Below are 24,508 nucleotides of genomic sequence, written 5' to 3'. Positions count from 1 at the left end.
ATCTGTGAGAATTGAAACAAATACTGTGAGATGGTCTATCCAACACTCAGTCCTGTCAATTTGTCCCACATAAATTACAGGTATGAGAAATCCCGTCTACATGGGGCAGGCTCAGCCTGTTGGAAACATACGCAAATATATGCACACTATTTTTCTTTGTCTTAGACACCCCCCCCCCATTCTCCTGCTGTCTCTGTTTCCTTATATGGTGTTCTTCTAATAAACTTACCTCTGTTGCTGTTGATTGACTTGGTTGTTTCCTTTTCTCTTTTCTTCCAGGAGGAAATTCAAGCTGAGAAAGAGGCATTGAAGGAGTTTTTCAGTGAGGGTGAAGGAAAAGTGTGTGGTGTGACATCATTATTTTTCAATTGCGTCACCAAGAAGTAAGTTTCCTGTGATTGCCAGAGATCACACAATATTCCATCTTCCCACCCACCCTGCTCAGCCCTTGTCAACACACACACCATTTCTAATTAGCATTACAAAGGGGCACTCTGTTGTAGAAATCCTGTCAAAACATGGAACTGAGTTCAGCTCCTGGCCTTGCCAGCACAGAAAACAGACATTAAATGATGTTGATGATGATGATGTCAGTGGTGCCGTAATTTGTTTCAGCCTTTGTCTTTGGTTGAGTTTAGCATCGTTTAACAATGTTTTCCTCTCTTTGATACAGATATAATCATCGTCGTTGTCATTATTTTAATGTCCACTTTTCCATACCGGCATGGATGGAATTCATTGTGGCCATTTTTTTCTACGGCCAGACCTGTCTACACAGAAGACAGACAATGAGGAACTCCACTTGTATGGTGGTAGTGCTTGTTAATATAATGGTTATTATCCTATGATGTCAAGACAAGGAGACACACACACATGACATGTACCGAGTCCACTCAAGGGATTCGGTTGGCCCCTAATTATCATATATTTAATAATGAAACATATTTCTCTTTCATTGCAACTGTATTAGAGTTCAAAGGTTTAAAATGCAACACAACTTTGGAGAGCGAGGGAATTAGTAAGGCATCAAATTGGAAGGAACCAAGCGAGTTTGGTCCTTTTATGGACTTATTATTTTTAAGCAGATACATTGCCTGTGTTCTTCAACTCTTTTGGTAGCAATGCATCTGAGATTGTCCCTTAGTCCTAAAGGGTAATGGGTAAAGGCACCCTGCAGTCATCATTGACCTTGGGATTGCACCTAGAAAGTTATTCTCTGAGGCACAAGTCCAGGGAAGGTTGTTTATGGAAGACCAGCAGTTGCCCGTGCATACCAGTCTCCCCTCTCCATGCCACCGATGTTATCTAAGGGAAAGGCAAAGGGGCCAATACAGCATGGCATCAGTAATGAAACAAAGTGTCTTGCTCAACACAGCTCGGGCCAGGAATTGAACTCAATACCTTCTGATTGTGAGCCCAATGCTCTAATCATGTGCTGGTACACAAATTTCCTGTTTTGAAACCTTCTGTCAATTCGCTAATTTTTCATTATTAAAATGAAAAGAAACTTGTATATATACATGTAATCTATGGGGTTACTTTTGTCCCTCCTCCACCACCTCCACTTGAGAACTGGTGTTGATGTGTTTGTGTCCCCATAACTTAGTGGTTCAGCAGAAGAGATTGATAGAATAAGTACTCAGGTTGATTTGCTTGACTAAAATTCTTCAAGATGGTGCCCCAGCATGGCCGCTGTCTAATGACTGAAACATGTTGGCAATAAGAGATAGTGTCAATCCAACTGACTGCCCCTCCCCTCAAATACCAGGCCTTGTGCCTGTAACAGAAAGGATTTCTCTTATTGATGTGTATTTTTGATTTCTATTTCCGTTTCTTTGCAGACAATCAAGCTGTCGGCAAGCAGCGAACTATGAGCATCTGATGGGAAACGAGGTCAGCGCAAGGAGATTTTGGTTTTACAGTTTTCTGTAATTGTTGTTGTTGTTGTTGCTTAATTTGACCCTAGGTTAGGCCACTGGTTGGTCGAATCATTAGGGCATTGGAGAAAATGTCTTTCAGGGTTTGTTCTGGGGATTTATGTTCTGAGTTCAAAACCTGCTCTGGTTAATTTCACTTTTCATCCTTTGAGGATCGATAAATTAAAGTACCAGTGAAATACTAGGGATCAATGGTATCAGCTACTGACCCCTTCACTCAAAATTGCTGGCCTTGGGTCAGAAAGACTGAGCAAAACCATGGCCACTGTCCTTTTTGAATATCACATTGTCCAATTTGTCCTTTTGTAGTTATGATAGTATGGTGTGATTTGGCTGTTGTTTCTAACAGATTGAACTACTGTCTCATCTCCATCGTTAGTACAAGGATCCTTATCACTGAGTTGGCTTGACTTTGACCCCTTCAGGCAAACATAATCTCATCATTTCCCATTTGAAACCAATTCACTTCACTCAACACTGAATTTCTCTCCTAAAAATATAAAACAATTTATTCTCCCCCCCCCCCCTCCTCTTCTGGTTTATCCCAAGTTTGAAATTATTTGTATTTTTTTTTCTTCTTGGATTCAAGTATATTATCAAGGTGGTGATGATGATGATTTTCGAATATAGGCACAGGCACGGCCTCCCAATCACATTGTTCATGGTTCAAATCCATTGCATGGCACCTTAGGCAAGGATCTTCTTCCTCTCTAGCCTCTGGCTGACCAAAAGCCTTGTGAATGGATTTCATCGATAGGAACTGAAAGAGTCCGGTTGTTTGTGCTCTTCTTGAGACTTAGGACTCGTATGGTTGGTTGCCTGGTTTCCATGAGGTATGAATGACTGGGACCACAACGTTTCTCACCAAATGGACACTGGTCTGTTGCAGAGGTCAAGTCCAACAGTTATGAAGGTGGCAAGGGATAAGTCTATTACGTTGATCCCAGGACTTCACTGAAAGTTTATCAACCATAAAGAGATGAAAGACAGAGTTGACTGAGGCAGGATTTGAACTCAGAATGTAAACTTCCACAAGAATACCACTAAGCATTTTGCTCCACATGCAAAGGGTTCTACCTGCCTTGCTGCTGTGGGTGTTTTGCCTCTTCATCTTGACTTTGTGTGATATTTGTAAATGAAAGTCACCATCATATAAGCAGTGTTGTTTGTTTCCAATCTTCCATGAGATATTTACTTAATTGGAAACTAAGGTTGGTGACAGGAAGGGCATCCAGCCAAAGAAAGTCTTCCCCCAACAAATTCCATTTGACCTCTGCAAGTCGAGAAAAAGACATGAAAAAAATCATGATGATGAAATTTTTGTTGCAGGGGTTAACCAATTAAATTCACCCCAGGACATAACTGGTACATTATTTTATCAACCTCAGCTGGATTTGAACTGAGAATATAAAGACCCAGAAGAACCACCACAAGGTTTTTTTTTTCTGTCGCTCTACCGATTTTATTAGTCTACTCCCCTTTAGTGTAAATTACCAATTATTCTTATTCTGCAATATTCTTCCACTTACTCTTTAATTCATTTATATGGTCGTTATTTTTTATATTTCAGTGGATTACTGAAAATTTATTGGGTCTGAATTTTCAAATTTCTCCCGATGCATTTTTTCAAAGTAAGTCATTAATTTTTATAAAAATATGTTCATCATCATCATCATCATCAACATCATCATCTCAGTTATTTGATGTCACTAAAGTATGAAAGTATGTGTAGTTGTACTTAACCTGTGAGTTGATCTAGAAAAATTAGTTCAGTTAATACCATGTTCTTCAGGACTTGTCAACATTGGTACTTATGGCACCATCATAATTTCTCTCTGTGCCAGTGAGGTTAAAATGCTGTTATCATTGAAGATGTCACAGGGTTTTTTTGTCTTTTAACTTGATGTAAAATCTGGTTGGGGATTGGGCATTGGGGGTTACCAGTAAAGATCAGAATCTTTGACAGAACTTGTTGACCATCCAGTCATTCCTTTGTAAGCTTTTGTTTTCTTTGTTGTCAGGAAAATGAGTGACCAAACTCTGATGGGACATTAAAATTGCTAAAACTAGGCAGGCGAGTCTCATTTTTCTAGCCACAGATTAAAAAAAAAATAAACGAACCTACTTTTTACTTGAGGCTAAAAGTATGTTCATTAAAACTATGTCGTGTTTTCCTTCTGTCTCCATGAAGAAAATTATCTGCAAAGTTCGTCTTTGTGTGTTTTGACTTCTTTCGCCGGTTCCAATACCTTAATCTTGTTTCTGCTGAAATACGCTGCGTTTGTTTCAATTAATTTTTAAATTAATGAAGAATGTAATGAAACAACTTTGTCATTGCTAAGTTGGTCTGGGAGATAAATTGGTATGAAAGTTTGATGGAAGATTTTAATTTAGTTCACTTTAAATGCAAGTTCATATAGTAGAACCGAGAGCAGTGTTGGGCAAGTTGTTTATCACAAGGGTTAAAATTCTTTTCTCTATCCAGGAAGCTGTTTTTTAGGAAACCAACTGCCATTAACTTTTTGATATTGGCACCGTTAACTTTCTCACTAAAGAATCTTTTATGATATTTTTTGAGTGGAATTTCTTGACATTTTGAATGTTTCTCATTTTGCAGTCAATAACCCAGCCACGGCCTTACTTTATTCTCTTGTTGCTGATTGGTGTCAACTTGAAAAAGACAGTGTTGTTCTTGATATCTGTTGTGGTACAGGTACCATTGGTCTTACTCTAGCCAAGGTATGGAACTAGCTTTCCATTTTTCTGATTTTCATTATTTTTTTGTGCTTAGATGAGAAACAATTTATGTAGTTTCTGGATATTAACAGAAGCATAGAAATCGTGGATGTGAAATGACTGAGCAGATATTTGTTCATTAGTCTAATTACTGTATTTTAATTAAAATTTACTTAATACCCTGCCCAGCTACCCCAATTTCTTTCACCATCACTTGTCACGGTCACCTTTTCTCATCAAACATCTCCCCTGCTGTCCCCTATAGATGGACCCCAATACATCTCCAACACCATCTATTTTTCTCTAACTCTCTCTCTCTCTCTCCTTCCTTCTCCTACTAGGGGTAGCCAATTATCTGCTCAATAGTAAGACAACTATTTTTGTCCCTTTATTATACTCTAACCTCTCACCCCCTCACTCCCTCTCTCCACTGGGGCCACATAAAAACCACCCAATACCCTCTGAAAAGTGGTTGGCATTAAGGAAAGTCATCCAACCGTAAAAACCATGCCAGAACAGACAGATGGAGCCTGGTGCAGCTCTTGTTGAACTGTCCAACCCATGCCAGCATGGAAAATGAACTTTAGGCGATGGCAATGAATTGTACAACTTCTTAATTCTACATTCCTCTGTTAGTTTTGGAGAAACCATAACTGGGACACTTGGAATAAGGACTGAAATTCTTAGAATTGTATTCTATTGAAAAGGAACTTTGTCTTTCATATACCCTTATCAGTTCCCTGTCCGTTTCTGATTGAGAATGGAATGGAGTGTGGGATTATTTTCAGCTAAAATAATCAAATCCAAATGGAGATGATTTGTGGAAAAGAATTTATTTTCTTCATGAAAACAACCAAATTACACACACATATATTTATGTTTTGAGTATGTTTGAATATCTTTCAACCATTCAGCATTTAAACTGACCAAATCCTTTCCAAATATTCTACCCTATTTTCAAACTAGCCAGATCCAACCTCTCACGCCTACCCTACAATGTCATTTTGACAATAAACAGTCACATCATTGAAATCTCAAAGCTACAAAACAATGTGGATAAACAGAAATGACATTTGACAGAATTCCAAGAGATTGAATCTACCAAACCCCAAGAATTAATGAAAGCAGTGTATTATAGAATGCCCTTGTATGAACTTCACCCCTAACAACTCTATACAGTATACCTGGTCTTTCTTATACATTTGTGGCAATAGTGAAGAATTCATAGAAAATGATAGCTACAGTTCAGTTTCAATCCCCAGTTGAAGCCATGTAAATTTGTTTTTATTTTATTATTTCAAGTCTTTTTTTTTTCATGTTCCATGATGACATGGATGAAATAGTGTCTGTTGTGGCATAATTTTTCCAGTGGTTGCCATTCCATCATAAAGCAGCATTTGTGTCTACCAGTCAGGCAACCCTAAGTCCTTTGTTCAGAAGCAAAGATGCAATGGCTGTTTTATGATTTTAACAGCCATACGATGTCCAGTAATGAGCATCATCGTTGTTTTGAAGTCTGCTTTTCCACTCTTGCATGGGTCAACAGGTTTTGTTTAGGCAGATTTTCTACATGCAGTTGCGCTTCCTAAAAGGAAGGGAGACGACTTGATTTTTGATGGGGTTGGCTGGCTTCACGACTGTCACACACACACACACAAATGATGATTAATATGGAGTAACTTTATTATATTCATGTTTCAGCATGTGCGAAGGGTTTTGGGTGTGGAAGTTTGTCCTGCTGCCATTGAAGATGCTAAGAAGAATGCTAAACTAAATGGTAAGATTTTTCACTGGGAATTAACCAATGATCATATTATTAAGGTAGCAAGCTGGCAGAATCGTTAGCATGCTGGGCAAAATAATTAGCAGCATTTCGTCTGTCCTTGCGTTGTGAGTTCAAATTCTGCTGAAGTTGACTTTACCTTTTTTCCTTTTGGGGTCAATAAAATAAGTGACTGTTGAGAACTGGGGTCAATGGAATTGACTTACGCCTCCCCCCCCACCCGCCGAACTTGCTGGCCTTGTTCCAAAGTTTGAAAACATTATTATTGAGAGCACTCAGAGAGCGCAAACCTCCACCAAGGCAACACAAACATCCTCTCAACGATTAGCCAGAGATGATTTTTAGAATGAGAATATCTGAAATAAACTCGACTTCTCTCACAAAAATTAAGTTAATAAACCGGAAAAATAATCCAGAATCCTTGTCCGGTACCAGATCGATCCCAAAATCTAATCAATTCATGCTAGTCATGAGACCAAACATCCCTGAAAGTTTCATCTGAATCCATCCAGCATTTCTTGAGATATCTTGTCCACAGACAAACAAACAACCACAACTGAAAACAACACCTTTGCTTTCGCTAAGGCAGGGGTAATAATGTTGGTTTATTAAATACTCTGGAAGACAGAAGGAAGCTTTTCTAATAGAGAATTTTGAAATAGTTTCTGAATATTTGTTAATTGTAGAGACTAGTACCACCACCACCACCCTCGCATGCAGAGGGAGCCTGTGGAAGAGGAAAACCCTGGAGGATATGAAATGATGAGAAATAATCTTCAGATGTTGGGCCTCACAGAGGAGATGACAAAGGACCCAGACAACTGGCAATATGCTGTGGTGAAGAAGACCTGCCCAGCAAAGTAAAATCCATGTCCATGAATCCCTCCCCTCTATTCTCCCTCACATGTCCATGTACCTACCTGCACATAATATGCCCCTGTTCAATCCCTTCCTCCGACTCTCCTTTCAAAATCTTGTGAACTGCCCCACCTTGCCACCCTCTCCATATCCCCAGTCCACTTCACTACATAAACCACCCTGTAACTTGGGTGTATGGTCCTTGCTCTACCTCTCATATCTTCGCCTTCTTTCTCTCCTTCTGAGGAAGCCATGTCTGTCTTCTATTGTAAGGCACTTTTCTGTCCCTCAATACTAACTTCCCCACACCCCCACACCCCAGTTGTGGGGATCCTGTCTTGTAAGTTACTTGGTGACCTCACCACTGCTGGTGTCACCCCAAGGAGCACCCGAAACACTCTGTAAAGTGGTCAGTGTTATGAAGGGTAACCAGCCATAGAAGCCATGCCAAAGGAGGCAGCAGTGTTCTGAGCTTCCAGTTGCTCACCAACTCTCCTGCCAATGCCATCATGGGAAACGGACATTCAACGTTGATGATGGATGGATGGATGGATGGATGGTGGTGATCACATCTTGGGCTCAGCTCTTAAAAAGTTTTTTTCTTGTATAAAGTGTCTCATTGTCAGGGTGCAGTAAGGTATTTCTTAATCCCAACTTAAGCTGGTGTAAATGATATTTTGATCTAGCAAGCGGGGCCTCATATCAGTGAGGGGGGCCGCTGCGCATTGATGCCGTCGAGAGGTAGGCCCCGAAACGGCACGCATTCTCTCCTGATGACCCCATACACTTGCTGGCTTCCGGTCTACGGAGCTTTTGACTGGTAGCACTTGCATGTGCAAGTTGTTTGCAAGACATCTATCACAAATCTCTTATGAAATTGGATTAAATTCGACATATTCTTGTATTTCAGATATTAAAAACATTGAGTTTCACTGCTCAAGAGCTGAAGAGGCTGCCGAGAAACTGAGAAACTGGTCAAGAGGTCAGAAAGCTGTTGCCATTGTTGATCCACCTCGACCTGGACTGCGTAAGTAATTCCTGTTTGACCCTTCAATCTTTGATCTCCTCCCTCAAAATGTGATGCATATTTATTCCCATTTTTTCCAATTAATTATGCATCATGTTGTATCATCAAGATTTTGATGGTTTGATTGTTTATTTTTACAATGACATTGGTGGGTAAGTGTGAGAGGCCAGACCTAACCAGTTTGAGCATAAAACGAGTAGAATATTTTGGCCAGATATGGCCATTTTAAATGCTAAAGAGTTAATTATTAGAATGGTTTTGAAACCAGTCCTCTCGAACCTTTCTTTTCGCTTATGAGATTTCTTTAAAAAGAAAATTCAATATGGCTGTGGTGTAACTTTTCCATGTTTGCATGGGAATTTGTTAAGACTGGATATCCATGGCCAGATGTCCTTCCTGCTGCCAACCATCACCTGCTTCCTGGAAAAGAGCATCTTCAAATAATGATGATGATATATATATTCGCACAAACATCTGGCATCTTTCTACCATACCCATTCATAAGGTTTTGGCCAGCTCAGAGCTATGGCAGAAGACACTTGGCCCCGTGGTGCCAGGAAGTGGGATTGAACACAAAAGCACATGGTTGGAAAGCAAGCTTCTCATTGTTAGAACGATGATGATGATGATGATTTCTTATATGTACACCAATGTTCTGTTTAAATGTGAGCATTCACTTGGGAATCCTTAATAAAATTAGGTATGCATACGCGCGCGTGTGTGTGTGTGTGTGCATGAGTGGGAAGAAGTAGAATCATTGGAGCATAAACCAAAACACGTTGCCCTCACCCTCTGTGTATCAATTATGTTGAAAAGGATGATGCTGTGCCTTTTATAGATTTTGCCCTACTTGGGACTTGTCAATGCTATGCTCATGTCTGTCTTCTTGGGAGTCTCAGAGCAATGATGTTCGTTTTCACATTGATGTGTGTGTGTGTGTGTGTGTGTATTCTGTTGTTAACACAACTTGTGAATGAAGAGATTTTTCTCTCGTACAAAACCACAATATCAGGTCCCTCAGTGGCTTGTGTACATCTAGTATGATACACAGATGGCAATTTTAATCTACTACCATTTGAATTTGACTTATTGTCTTTCTTCAGGGTTCAATTCTCATCACAGTTAACTTTTCCTTTTGATTCTTCTGGGTGTTTGAAAAATAAAGTACCAGTGAAGTACTGACTCAGTCTTCATCATCATCAGTTAATGTTATCCTGGTGTTTGAGGCGTTTGTGTGTTTGTTAGAAATGATGGTTTGTAGTTGCTTCCATGCTGCAATTTGGTGTTTATCATTTGCAAAAACACAAATCTTTCTTTCTCAACCATGTGACATTATCAACTTTTTCTTTTTTTTTTACAGAACCCAGAGTAATGTATGCCCTTCGCCGCTGTCATTTCATCCATCGAGTGATCTACATCTCATGTAACCCTGTGGCTGCCATTCAGAATTTCACTGAGTAAGTTATTGTTTTGATGTGTGTAAAGCCTCCTCAACTGAGATCCATTTTTCCCACACCCCAGCAAGAATCTCTGTCCCTTATAAATTATGGTAGCTCCTCAAATCTCTACCAAATAACATCAATGTAATTGAAGGGTCTTCATCCTTTATTAAGGAGTAAAAGTCTCCAAAATCTCACATGATATGGTCTGCTATTCGGCACAATATCAGTGGTCAGCAAAGGCTATTCTGCATAGAAATGGGTGGAATTGGTTCACGGATTCCATTATGGTCTCATGTTTTGACCCCTTATTAGAAACCCAGCCTATGTACCATCAATGTGATTTTGGATCTCCTTCATAGTGACAAATGCCGTCTATAAGGACCCTGAAGAAAGCCAGCCTTGTCCACTTTGAAATTCACGACCGACTCATATTGTAAAACCTGTTGCAAACACTCCAGTTTTGTCCCTTGTCTACCAGGATGTTTTTTTATCCTGTCAGTAAAATAGGACCCAAAACACTTCATTGAGTTGTACACCATCTTTTGATCAGTTTTTTTTTATATATATGTATGTAAGTATATCTAAAGAGAGGAAGAGGTAGCAAGACAGATAAACACAGCTAGGTTTGAGACCTATATTTACAGATTACAGATTATCTGAAGAATTATGTAAAGACTTTACATAATTTGGATCTTTTCGGTTTGAGCGGTAGTTTTTAACATAATTTCTAGGTAACTAAAAAATTTTTTAATTTGTATACTGGTAGAATGTGTTTATAAAACATCTTTTTCTCTTGGCTTTATTGAGAAAATTCTATAGTTTGTAAGATATTTGTTGTTTTTTTTCTGTAATTTCAACCAATCACTGACGTCTATTGAGTTAAAAAACATTCTGTGCTGTATGAATATGTCCTTCGTTTAAGAAACAGATTGGGTTTATTTACATTTGTGAAGGAAAAAAGATACCCTTCTCCCCACCCCTAAAACAGATTGAAATGCAATAGATCGATTCTAGGGTCATAATTATGGGTGACAATTTCATATGACACCGCTAGAAAAAACTGCTGTTCAAACCGGAAAGATCCCATAATTTTTCTGTTTTGTTTTAATCTGTATTTTGTACTCCATGTAAATATGTCTCAAGCCTGCCTCTGTTTATATCTGACTTGATAGGATCGTTCTTATTGCTGACTCTCAATGCTGAGGTGCCAGCCTTAGATTAAGAAATTATAAATACACTTCCATTGGAGCATTACTCTGTGTTATCCATCCTGAGCTATTTTGCTCTTGCCTACTCTCTCTCTCTCTCTCTCTCTCTCCCTCCCCCTCTCTCTCCCTCATGTCCAAATGTGTACGTATATTATTTCCATAGAGCAGATTGATGCACCAGTTATCCTTTACTCATGGAATGGTTACTAAAAGATATGTTGGAATATATGAATCAAACCATAGGTTGTAGAACTTCCTGAGTAAACCTAAGTCTCTGCTAAACACAATCGAAACAGTATTAGATTAAAATAGCCATCTACATATCATATTTAAAGTATATACACAATTGGTAGGCAAGTCACTATTGTATTTGTCTTGAGATAACATCTCTTATGGAGGTACTGTGTTTAAAAACACAAAATGAATATTGGAATGGCCAATGATAGGTTTTAATTATTAAGAATGGATTTTTGTTGATTTCAGTGACAATTACTCATTTAATGAATCATGTGAAGGTACAGGGTCACCGAGTTAACTTGTAAGTGGCTGAGTACTCCACAGACACCTGTCTACCTTGGGTAGAATTTCTCTGGCTGAATCAGTGTGACACAGTGGGGCAAGGCTGACTGTTTGGATTACAAACACAATGCACTTGCAAGGTTTCCACACAGTTTCCACCTTCCCAATTTTTCACTCACAATACCTGGGTTCACTCAAGACTGTGTAAAAGATACTTTTACTACAAGATACCAGACAGTGGGATTGAACACATGACCGTGTGACTGTGAAACAACCCCCTTAACCACTCAACTGAGTTGCTCATTTTCTAAATATTTATAACTAGGCAGACCAACAATCAAAGATATCACACCATGGCCTTTGTGAAACAATCTTCCCTTTTTCACCTTTCGTCTTATGTTTGTCAGTTCTGAAGCATATCTGAATTTACAGCTGGACTTTTTATTTTCACCTCAGACCTAAAAGTCCTTTTATTTTGTTAAAACTCACCTCCTCTTTTTGCAGCTTAATGAGGCCGAAGTCACGGAGGAATAAAGGAGAACCTTTTTTTGCTGTGAAAGCCATTCCAGTCGACCTTTTCCCACATACCAAGCACTGTGAACTCGTTGTGATGTTTGAGAGAAAACAAGAACCAGAGGCAGTTCAGGAACCAGAGAAAGTCTGTGAACCAGAGGCAGTTCAGGAACCAGAGAAAGTCTGTGAACCAGAGGCAGTTCAGGAACCAGAGAAAGTCTGTGAACCGGAAGCAGTTCCTGAACCAAAACAAGTCTGTGAACCAGTGAAAGTTTGCGAACCGGAGGCAGTTAATGAACCAGAGAAAGTATGCGAGCCAAAGCAAGTGTGTGAAACGGAGGTGGTGTGTAAACCAGACAACAGTGATTGTGAAGTGGCAATGCAGTCTTAACAATTATATGCAAAGTAAATGAAGTCAGTGGTGATTATAATGCTGATGATGATGATGATTATAATCATGACAGTGTAAATGATTGATATTATTTTTAAACTATATTTCATATTTTTTGATATGATGGACAATCTACATATGTCTCTCACCACATGAACATATGAAAAATAGAACTGTTGATTTATGGTTTCCCTGATCTGTCTTATGTTTGAGATAACATCTGAAGGTTTAAGGTTAGTTTGTGTTTGGCTACTGTAGAATATATAGGGGTGTGGGGAATCAAAGAAAGTGCTTGGTCTTCCAGGGGACATAGCCATGTGTATTAAGAAGTGTAATACTGGACAGGGACATTGCCTCGGCATGAGAGATGAGAGTAGAAAAGGAAGAAGTCAATTTTCATCACAAACATGTCTGTTCTTCATCCTGTTCCAGCTGTAAGTGAACAAAAAACTGGGTCGTATTTATAGGACATTTTCTGTTTAGGGTTCATAGAATTGAATCAGTCACAGCATATTGCTTGTCTTCTTGTAAGGATAACACAGGTGTGACTGGGGTTAAGAAGCTTTGTGACTGTTTCATAAGGAGAAACTGGAAGAAGTTCATTGTGTATGGGTGCGTGTTTTTGTCTTGACATAGTGTGATATTTGTAAATGAGTGTCACTGTTATACAAGTGGTGTTGCTTGTTGCCATCTTTTATGAAAATATGTCTAGTCACACAGAAATATTCCCTCGTTTGGAAATAGGTGAGGGTTAGCAAAGGGAAGAGCATCCAGCCATTAAAAATCTGCCTCAACAAATTCTACCCAAGCTATGCAATCATGGAAAAGTGGACATTAAAACAATGATGGTGACAGCTTGGGAGTTACAGGTTGACTGGAATTGAATGCTGTTGATTTTGGACCTTTCGGGGAGTGGGGGTTAGGGTTAGGGTGTAAGCATTAATAAAGTGAAGTAACTTTCATTGGGATTGGAAATCAGAATGAGTTCAATTTAGCAAAAATATTTCCTCTATAGGTTTAGGCCCATCAAAGAATAGACCCAGCATTTCTTCCCTGTGTCATAAAAGGTGACTAAAAGTGGTCCAAGTAGGATTTGCACTCCGATCTCATAAAGCCCTGGCCACCAATGATGACCTAAAACAGACCCTTGAGTTACTCCCATATTGCTATTACTTATTGGAATAAATTGCAGTTTGTGTTACATTTGTTAATTGCTTATCATTATTTATATGTTGGTAGTACATGAATAATTCAACCCTTTCGAGAACGACCCTGGTTCTAATGATAAAAACTTACTGTTTCATGGTGATCAAAATTAAAACTGTCTTCCATCAAAATTTTGTGTTAATTTTTCTTCTAAACACCAGCTTAATAATAAAAAAGTTATTTTTCTAAATTCTTCATTATTTTCAAAATCATTTGAAACAAAGGTGGCATATTTACAGGAATATGGTAATAAAATGTTAACATATGGAATTAGCACCTTGCAATCCAAACAGGCTTAAATACCAATTGCAATTATTTCGCTTGCTCTGCCAATGACTAGGCTGGGCAGAAATTCTACAATTGGGACTTCTCAGTCGTCTGAAGTTAACAGGCTGGTCATCCATTTAATGAGTTTTCATGATCAAATGTTACTAAATTGAATCTATGTATCCTGCTCGTGAGTGAAATAATATACTGTGTTGTATAGTGCAGAAATATCATTTATACCACTGTTGTATTGTGTATCTTTTAAATGTGGAATTGAAAGGCATAAACAGATATCAGTATTTCATTTATTTCAGCTCATCTGTACTGAATACTCAAGATGAATTCAGATTGCTAACTCAAAGTATATACATAGAGCCTAAACACTATCTGCTGATGTGCAAAAGCACTGTACAAGCAAAACAAAATTCAAATCTTCAATCACCAACAGCTCTGTATTGTAAACATAATGGATGTCATATACTTAGTGTTTGTGTTGTCAAATACGTTTTAGCTGCAATATTTCGTCCAAAGAAACCCCTTTTAAAGATGGGGTGTCTTAAAAAAACACTTTATACTTTAAATTGTGTTGATTGAAGCCAATGAAAGGAAAAAACCAACGCAGATGTCATGAATCACGCTCCTAATCTCAACTAAGGTTTTGTTTAAAGCCTTCAATGTATTGAATGTTGAAAATCGATCTTTCTTGCCGAACCGCTAAGTTTCCGGTGGGGGCGTAAACAAACGAATACCGGTTGTGAAGCGGTGGTTGGGTGCAAATACACACCCAGAAATATATATACATATACGGATTCAGTTTCTGCCCACGAATTCCACTCACAAAGCTTTAGTTGGTCCGGGGTTACAGTAGAGGACACTCGCTCAAGGTGTCACGCACAGGGACTGAACCCGGAACCATGTGGTTGAGAAGCCAACAGCCACTTTTGTTTACTTAAAAATAAATAGAAGTAATAAGACCTTAGACAACAGTTTTATTATTCCGATCTCCCTGCATATTCACAGAGAACAATTAGAAAAGATTTTCTTTTAATTATTAACATTGTTTATTTTGTGTGCTGCAAGAGTTACTTCCGGTAACGAAAACGAGGCTGGGCTGGAGGATTCAGTGGAGCCTCGTTGTGAGGTGTAGCGCGGGAATGTAATTAAGTTTAATGATAGAGTATTAGTTTCGTAATAGTAACACTAATAATGGTTGCAGCAGTAAACGATACAATAATTGGAAGAAAAAATATGTAAATAATATCAAAACAAAAAAAACAGGAACATTTCAAATAAATAATCATTACAATAATTATATTAAAATATATATATATAATTATCATAATAAATGTACCCAAATGTTTCTCATTTTTAAGTATGATTTTTTTTCCCTTTTACATTTTTATATGAAAATAATTAAATTTTTAAAAATTCTGTTAGTGTATATTTATATAAATTCTCATCAAGGCGATTGTGTGTAGAAGTCCAACTAACACACACACACGTGTATGTGTGCGTGTGTCTATCTATATATATATATATTTATATGTGTGTGTGTGTGTGTAGCAGCCACCACCTTCGCCGCCCTCTCACTGCTGAGCGCGGTGTCTCCGCAGTGAATGGCTCCGTTTTTGTTGTAGTCTCGATATTGCAAGACGACATTAATGTAAGAACTAACCACTTGTATCCGTTATTAATTGATATTTTTGTCGTTCAATGCTTCATGTTATTCCCTTCCAATCCTCCCCAATCGTTCTCCTTCTCCTTTAATCTCTTCCCATTCTCACCTGTGTTCCCTTTCTTTCGCCAAACCCAGAAACAGTTTTGATGCAAAAGACGGGACAACGACGATCGTTTGTTTTGTGTGGAATATCAATTTGTTATTTCACACAGAGACAATATCCATTCGTCTCCAGTCTATTATTTATATTTTCCTCTAAATTCCACACAAAAGCCAAAAACCATTAAAATTCCCAGCCGAACCTCCTCAGACCCACAAAATACCTTTAATTACCGCCGCCGCTTCTTCTCTTGTTTGCTATTGGAATATTTCAGTTACCGTTATTATTATTGTTGTTGCTGTTGTCGTCGAAAACGCATGAATACCACACATTCTTTGTTTCATTCTGTTATAAATTTGATGCCTTAATGTTCATCTTTGATTTTTGATATTCTTGCCTGTGAGAAGATGCATGAATGCCACTGAATCCTCTTTCACATCCGCCTCGTAAAACAGCCCAGATTTTGTTGCTTCCATCACAACAATAATTATTATTATTACAAGAGCCAGTCTTTTTCCCTTTCATCGAATATCGACCACATATGTTGCCTTAATTCTTAAAGACACTGAATCAGTTTCTCTTGTCTACCTGCCTCACACATCACGACGATCAGACTTATCAGTTTTTTTCCAGCCGTGACCACTCCATCTTCTCAGATTACATTATCCGTTCTACTTTCTTGCTTTAAGACTAGTGTATGTTTTGAAGGAGATTTGGCTGCTATTTCTCGAAAGTTAGAACAATCACATAGAGACTTCTTGGACTTGCCTCAAAAATAAAAGTTAAAATGTTATTTTTATTTTCGCAAAAAAGACCAGGCACTTTGCTTATTTGGTTTATGTATTTGAAACAACGGTGAAATACAGCACTTTTCATCTAAGTTTTATTGGGTAGAAGTAAAAGAAACACCCCACCCCACCCTTTTTATTGTGTCTAGATTAGTAAACAGAAAATTCCTCACAACCACAATCTTTATAATTGTTTCTACTGTAGACATGAGGCCTGAATTTAGGGAAGGTAGATAAGTCGATTATGTTTACTTAACTGATATTGTATTTTATTGACACCCCCTTACACCCAACAAAAGGATGAAAAACTAAATCGACCTCAGCCTGTGGGGGTGGAGGCTAGTGAATTTCATTGATTTCCCCGTATTTGACAAGTATTTCTTTTATCGATTCCGAAAAGATGAAGGGTAACGTCGACCTCGGCGGAATTTGAACTCAGAACGTAAAGCCAGAAAAAAATATTGATTTCAAATTTTGGTCCAAAGCCGGCAGATTGGGAGAGAGGAATAAAATGATTACATTTCGATCCCCAGTATTCAACTGGTTCTTTTATCAGCCGCGGCGAAATTTAAACTCAGAACGTGAAGACAGACGAAATGCCACCGCTCATGATTTTTGCCCAGCATGCTAACGACTCTGCCAGCTCGCCGAATAATGAGAACGACGATGAGCTTGTTGTGTACAGTGCTCGGATATGGTACATGCCGATCGTTAATGTTTCCCGTAAATTGTCGATATGGCCGGTGGGAATTGTAGAAGAAGGAATGGGTATAGTGAGGGGGGGGGTGCAGAGGCCGTAGTAGTTGCAATACAAAAGGCAAAGAGAGGAGAAAGCTTTCGAGTGGCAAAATATTTAAGCTTTTTTTTTCAGTACTTCTGATTCGTGGTGTGTTGTTCATTATGTGTGTGTATGCATATATGTGTATATTATGTATATATAAATGTGTAATTAAAACATTTTGTGTTTGTATTAAATATATTTATCATAATTTAACGTCCGTTTTCCATGCTGGCATGAGTTGGACGGTTCGACAGGAGCTGCCCAGCTTTCATGTCTGTTTTAGCATGGTTTCTGCAGTTGGATGCCTTTCCGAACGCCACCCACTTTACAGAGTGTGCAATAGTGCTTTTTACATGGTACCAACACCCACGAGCCCACATGATTAGGAACACTCAGCTGGAGAGGGATGCTGGGAACATGCCTGTATGCAAGAACAGCCTCAATTTTACTTAGCTTGACGTGTCTCCTCAAGCACAGCAAACCACCAGGGGTTTTGGTTCCTTGTCATCCCTTCTGTGAGGCCCAACGTCTGGAGATCCTTTCTCACCACTTCGTCCCATCTCTTGCTAGCTTTACCCCTTCCACATGTTCCCTCCACAATTAGAGATTTGTACCTCTTGATGCAACTGTCCTCATCCATATGCATTACATGGCCATACCAGCACAGTCTTCTCTCTTGCACACTACATCTGATGTCCTCTACATCTAGTTTTTCTCTCTCAGATCAAATACCTACGTATTTGTGCACTGATATTATCCATCCAGCAGAGTATATTAGCTTCATTTCTTTCAAGCCTTTCTATGTCCTCAACAGTCACAGCCCATGTCTCGCTGCCATGTAGCATTGCTGTTCATACACAGGCATCCTACAATCTGCCTTTCACTCTGAGGGACAGGCCTTTTGTTACTAACACAAGTTGTAGCTCTCTGGACGTTACCCAGCCTATTCTTATTCTTGCAGCTATGCTTTCAGAACAACCTCCACCGCTACTAACTTGTCACCTAAGTAACAGAAACTGTCCATTTGAGGGAGTCTATCTTTTGTACATTCTTGGTGTTTATTGTATCGCACATGTGCCACATGTAAGTGCCACATGTAAATGATACTTCTGCACTTATTATGTGTCCATAACTTGCACTGGGTACATCGTATGGAGTTTCTCCTGACACCCTTTCTACATATCAAACAGGGCCATCTCCCTGAAGGGATCTGTAATTTGCATTTTCCTACTTATCGATACTTTGGTCTTTACTCAATTCACTCTACGGCCCCTTTTCATTCCATTCCTTGCTTCCATGCCTGAAATTTCTTCTTTAGTTCTGGTTGTGATTCAGCTGTGCATTTATGCATTTGCATGTCTGTGTGATTACATCTTATGCTATTCTACATTCAATCTGCCATTCCCTTGCTCTTATAAAGATTTCTAAGTGTGGAGGGCCCAGTTGATTATATCAAACCCAATTACAGAAACGGTCATAGCCCAACTAATTAGGGAGAGAATTAGTTTAGACAAGAAGCAGTTTGGGTTTATGCCAGAGAGAAGCACCACTGATGCTACATTTCTGGTCCGACAGCTGCAGGAGAAATATCTCGCCAAAGATAAACCTCTGCACTTGGTTTTTGCTGACAATCCTTTATCTGGTGGTCATTGCAGAAACTAGGGAAAAGATGAATGGTTGGTGAGAGCTGGCAACAAGTATAGCAAAGAATTTGAGGTTCATGTAGGGGTTCACCAAGGATCAATCCTCAGCCCCCACTTGTTCATCATAGTCCTCCAAGCAATAATAGGAATTCAAGACAGGCTGCCCCGGGAGCTCCTCTATGCTGATGAGCTTCCTCTTACCAGAACTAAAGAAGTTTCAGGTGTGGAAGCAAGGTCTAGAATCGAAGGGCCTTAGAGTTAACCTAACAAAAACCAAAGTCTTAGTATGTAGGAGGGCGGACAAATCACAAATCCTTTCAGGTAGATGACCCTGCTCAATCTGTAGAAAAGGTGTAGGTAGAAACGCCATAAGATGTACCTAGTGTAAGCTATGGACACATAAGAGGTGCAACAATGTCAAAGGAAGGCTAACCGGGAAGGCAGTTTTTGTATGTGGCAGATGCTCAGGAGCAATAAACACCAAAAATGTACAAAAAATAGATTCCACTGCATGTCAGGGGAGAAAACTAGATGTAGTCAATAGCTTCCATTACCTAGGTAACCAAATCAGTTGCGGGGGTGGTTGTTCTGATAGCATAACTGAGAATAGGCTTAGCAAAGTTCAGAGAACTCCTACTTCTGTTGGCAACAAAGGGTCTCGCTCAGAGTGAAAGGCAGACTGTATGCCAACAGCCGTGAAACATGGGCTGTGACTGCTGAAGAAACAAAGCTAGTATGCTCCGCTGGATGTGTAATGTCAGTGTGCATGTACGACAGAGTGTAAGCATCTCAAGAGAGATGATTGCACTGGTATGGTCATGTGATGCGTATGGATGAGGACAGCTGTGTGAAGAAGTGTTACATTCTAATGGTGGAGGGAACCTGTGGAAGACATGGGACGAAATAGTGAAGCACAGAGATAATGACAAGTGACCGAGACCTTTGGAGATGTGCCATGCTTTGAGAAGACCCATCAAGCGAAGTGAGATTGTAGTTGTGTAACTGGATCATTAAAAGCATCGTTCAATCATTGGGTGATATGTTGTGCTTGTGAAGACCTGTCCAACTGAATAAAATCGTCATGGCTGATGCCAGTGCCGTCTGACTAGCACTCGTGGAGGTGGTATGTAAAAAGCACTGTTTGAGCGTTGGGTTTTGTAGGGGCAGTGACAGGTGACCAAGACCCTTGGCGATATACTGTGCTTGTGTTGACCTGTTAAGCCAAGTGAGACCATAGTTATGGCTGGTACCAGTCTGAGGGTCAATGGCACATAAAAAACACCCACTACACTCTTGGAGTGGTCAGCATTAGGAAGGGCATCCAGCTGTAGAAACCATGCCAAATCAGATCAGAACCTGGTGCACCCCCCCCCCCAGCTTACTAGTTTTCAGTCAAACTGTCCAGCCCATGCCAGCATGGAAAGCAGATGTTAAACGATGATGATGATGATATCACAAAAAAAACGGAAAGTAAAATGAACTCTGGTTGGACTTGAAATCCTGACTAGAAAGGAACACAGTTACCGAAAACCATTTTGCCTCTTGTCAATCTTGATTCTGTCTCATCTCCTTTGCTATTGATAATGGTTTGTCATATGACCACAAACCACCTCAAGGTCCAGTCCTCGTTGTGATGTAATGACTTACATACCTCAATGAGCCCTGAGAGCTCTACCAGCAGAGCACAAGCTCTTGGCAAGGTTTCCCCATGCTGGACAGATGAAAGGAGAGAGGCCAGGCTCTCTATTGACTACCTCTTCCCTAGAACATGGAACATGGGGGGGTACAATGATGGTGTCTCAACCTAGATTTTTGTTTTTTTTCTCTTGAATTTAAAAACATTGTTATATTCGATATTCAGTTCTGTTTCAAAACTCAAGTTTTGTGTTTGTGTGTTTTTATATGTAGGGAAATCTGGTCCCTCATTTTCAGTGTTGGTTTCTGCATATCAGATGGATTTTGGTCCTACGTTCCTAACTAAAAAAACTTGAGTTCCCAAAGTATTGTAGCATTTTACATTTGAAAGAAACCTTTTGTATGTCTGTTTTTAATTGTTTGACATCTTCTTGTAAGGAAGGAGCTTGTTTCTAACAAAATTGCCGAGCTCCATCGTCAGGATCCTCCCATCTGACATGTGGTGTACATTCCCCGGCCAACAGAAGCATCTGTGTTGCAGGTGGATGAAGAGGCTGGGCATCATTCATGTGCAAACCAGAACCATGTTGTTGGTGACTTGGTCAGTTCACTCGATGTCAAGAATCTATCTCAGTCTGCATAGGAGGAGGTTATTGAGGCACCGCCTGGAGTAGATGTTTTGTGTCACACTGCCATAAAGCTGTGTGTGCTGAGGATGCCAGCCTTGTAGATTGCAACCTTTCTGTGCACTGTTAGCTTGCTTTATTTCCCAGGCTCTTGTCAGCCTTGCCAATGTTAAGGCTGCTCTTCCAATACAACTATTGAGGTAAGACTCCAGAGAGAAGTTTTCCATAATGGTGCAATCAAGATATGTGAACTTGTGGACTGCGTCAGCTTGCAGTTGTTGATGGTAATTATAAGGGAGTACAAGGCGGCAAGCTGGCAGAAACATTAACACACCGGGCGAAATGCTGAGCAGTATTTTGTCTGCTGTTACGTTCTGAGTTCAAATTTCACCGAGGTCAACTTTGCCTTTCATCCTTTCAGGGTCGATAAATTAAGTACCAGTTACGCACTGGGGTCAATGTAATCGACTTAATCCGTTTGTCTGTCCTTGTTTGTCATCTCTGTGTTTAGCCCCTTGTGGGTAGTAAAGAAATAGGTAATTATAAGGGAGTACTCTACACCTTGGTCCAGCTCTTTTGTTTTCTTCAGACCAATGGTGACAGTCCATGTGGTGTTGCAGTTGCGCTTTTGAGTTGGTTTACCAGAGCTGTATCATCTGCAAACAGTCCCTGATGAGTATTTCGTGTATTTTGGTTTTCATTCATAGACAGAACAGACTGAGCAATTTCTTGTTTGATCAAAAGGCTATCAGTTGATTTTCCAAAGGTGTGTTCCAGTATGACAGTGGAGAGAAGATACCAAACGGTGAGGGTAAGCACACAGCCCTGCTTCACTCCACTGTGAATGGCAAAGGATTCCAAGGAAGACCCATGTCATTGAATCATCCTCTCATGTCTATGGAATGAATGAGTAACTTTGGAGGGAACCCAATCCTGATTAGGATTTTTGAACAGGCCATCTCTACTCCCAATGTTGCAGGCCTTCATGAGGTCAGTTAAAGTGATCAAGAGTGGTTGTCTTTGTTCTTTGTGTTTTTCTTGTTGTTATCAAAGGTCGTGTCACTTGTGGAGCATTCTGGTTTGAAGCTACACGAAAACTAGGGATTTACCCTTCAGTGATTTTCTGCAGTCTGTTTAGGGCCATATGGGTGAAGACCTTCCCAATGATACTCAGTGAATTCCTCTTTACTTGTTGCAGTCACTTTTCTCTGTACAATCTCTCATGTCCTGTGGCACCAATCCTGGCACAGCAGGATGCTCTTTGCACTCTTGGTGGCCTCTCATGGAATTCCAGCCAATCCAAAACAATGGGAAAACAGTTACTGATTCTGCTCAACTCTTAAACAGTTGGCAGTGCTTTTAGTCTAGTGACCATTGTCTCGTTATTCCTCCTGAATGGTGGTTTCTTGTTATGCCTTGTACACTACTATTAACCATTCATAATTCAGGTTACTTGTATCCCGAAGCCCTAGGTACCCAGTGAAGCAAGCAGAGGATAACAGAACAATTCCCAATTGGCTGGGGTTTGTCCAGTAAGACACAATGGCTTCGCCCTCTCTCCAAAGCTCTACTCTAATTTAAGCAGAGCCTTGCAATTAGTTGAATGTTGTTTTGCTATTGCAGTGAGGTGGTGTTGGAATGTCCTGTCAAGGGTGCAGGGCTAGTGTGGGAAGCCAGCAGCTATCCATGCAACAGCTCACTCCTCTCTCCATGCCTAGGAAATGTTGTCCAAGGGGAAGGGCAAGGCTCATACAGCTTGGCATCAGTATCATTACAATATTAGAGACTTACATTGTGGAACTTTTCTCAGGTTTTACTCCTGAATGGCTTTGACAAACTGCCTTCTGAGGCTGATGAATTCCATATACCCAAAGAACTGGTTTTAAGGTACCAGCACCTGCCATTAACCCTTCTATCAATACAAGCAATTGTGCTGAACTTAGAGACAAAGTTACATGAAAAGGCCAGGAGTTGAACATTAGATGCTTGCCATGAGAGGCACTTCTTAGCCATAGGAGCTTCTCCCCATTATTACTCCTTGGCTTGTGTGTGTGAATATGAAGAAGAACACTGATATCTGGGGAAATTTTTGATTAAAAAAATATTCTTTTCATAAATGAAGAAAAATGTTGTCATTCTACAAATGACAAAGCATCAAATGAGTTTTGAGATAATTGTTCTTGAATTGGTGTGATTGTAGCAGCAGTCGCAATATGGTTGGATGCTGGTCATGCTGCCATCTTTTAATGTCTCTTGTTTGCTGCCAGTTCATTCCTGTCGGCTGCTCTCCACCACCATCTCTTCGCTGTGTCTGCTCGTAGTAGCTAAAGTGCACTGGATGTTTATGATGAAGGTTGGACTCAGAAAGAAACATGCCAAAGGATGAAATTGCTGCTGGAGCCGGTTCTAGGTGAACCCTTGATTGGTCAGGTCTTTTCAATAACATGGGTAATACCATAGTGAATTGCAACATCGGACATTGTGACCTGGTTGCTAAATGTTCCTGCTACATGTATGTGTGTGTGTGTGTATGCAGAGAAAGGTACGTGTGTGGCCACGATGTGCTAAAGTTGCAAAAGTTATCAGTCAACCACATACCTTATTTTCTTCTTGATTCTTCTCAGATTTGAGTGAAGGGCAGGAGGTCAGATAATATACAAGTAACATTCCCAAATTGTCTGTAGCTGGGTCTGATCAGTGTTTAGTGTTGAAGTATTTCTCGTCTCCAATGAAGAAGTCCTACCAAGTGTGCTGATAGCTGAAGGTTTTCTTCAGAGCTTTTCAAGGGAAACAAATGCTGTTTCGTAGCTGAAATGAGTGTGTGCTGTCTGTACCCTGATTGGACTCTGGTTGATTGCAGTCCGTTTGTAGGTTGGTCTCTACTTGTGTGATTGTTGAGGTTGGCATTCACACTTTGTAGGTTAATGTCTGCAGGAAAAATGTGGATTTGGTGGGGGTGGGGTGGAGCTGGGGTAAGACTGAAGGACGTGTGTATTACAGCATTTGGGAAGAGGGTTGTGGTGGGGGAGGGTATATAGCAGAGGTCTTTGTAGAAATGGTAACAGATGAATGAAGGAGAGGAAACGGAATGTATGAGCTAATATTTAAAACATTCTGGAAAGGTGAAGCTTTGCTTTTTGAATGACGGGGGTCAAAGATGCTTGTGTAACATCCCATCCGAGCAATACTCCAATGTTGGTCTTAGCATTATAGAGAGTCAGCAAATGATGGTAACTGAAAGATTTTCGGGTTCTGAAGTAGAAGCCATGTCTTTTGTAATTTCTGCTTTTGGCAATGGTCTGTGAGGCTTCAATGAGAGATCGCCAGAAGTTGTGAGCTTTTGTGGTTGTTGCAACACCTGCGAAAGGTT

At 39.9% G+C, this 24,508-nt stretch overlaps 2 protein-coding genes across 4 annotated transcripts in view; both read left to right on the top strand.

Moving 5' to 3' along the window:
* Positions 1 to 13,620, top strand: part of LOC115224230 (tRNA (uracil-5-)-methyltransferase homolog A) — a 36,942-nt gene extending 23,322 nt beyond the window's left edge. For 2 of the 3 annotated variants that reach the window (XM_036513239.1, XM_029795014.2), the window contains 8 exons: positions 280 to 383; positions 1,842 to 1,893; positions 3,508 to 3,568; positions 4,555 to 4,676; positions 6,375 to 6,450; positions 8,225 to 8,341; positions 9,702 to 9,798; positions 12,015 to 13,620. In XM_036513239.1, coding sequence (XP_036369132.1) covers positions 280 to 383; positions 1,842 to 1,893; positions 3,508 to 3,568; positions 4,555 to 4,676; positions 6,375 to 6,450; positions 8,225 to 8,341; positions 9,702 to 9,798; positions 12,015 to 12,414 — 1,029 coding nt within the window. In that variant the 3' untranslated portion in view covers positions 12,415 to 13,620. The remainder of the gene's footprint in view (positions 1 to 279; positions 384 to 1,841; positions 1,894 to 3,507; positions 3,569 to 4,554; positions 4,677 to 6,374; positions 6,451 to 8,224; positions 8,342 to 9,701; positions 9,799 to 12,014) is intronic. The other variant, XM_036513238.1, reaches the window with a different exon arrangement.
* A 1,817-nt stretch (positions 13,621 to 15,437) lies between these two features.
* The window catches only part of LOC115224229 (tRNA (uracil-5-)-methyltransferase homolog A), a 28,356-nt gene continuing 19,285 nt past the window's right edge, over positions 15,438 to 24,508 (top strand). The window contains exon 1 of the mRNA XM_029795013.2: positions 15,438 to 15,550. The gene's annotated coding sequence lies outside the window, so the exon portion shown is untranslated. The remainder of the gene's footprint in view (positions 15,551 to 24,508) is intronic.

This window comes from Octopus sinensis, linkage group LG25 (assembly GCF_006345805.1).
Source record: "Octopus sinensis linkage group LG25, ASM634580v1, whole genome shotgun sequence".
NCBI lineage: Eukaryota > Metazoa > Mollusca > Cephalopoda > Octopoda > Octopodidae > Octopus > Octopus sinensis.
This window is presented reverse-complemented; position numbering and strand designations above follow the sequence as displayed.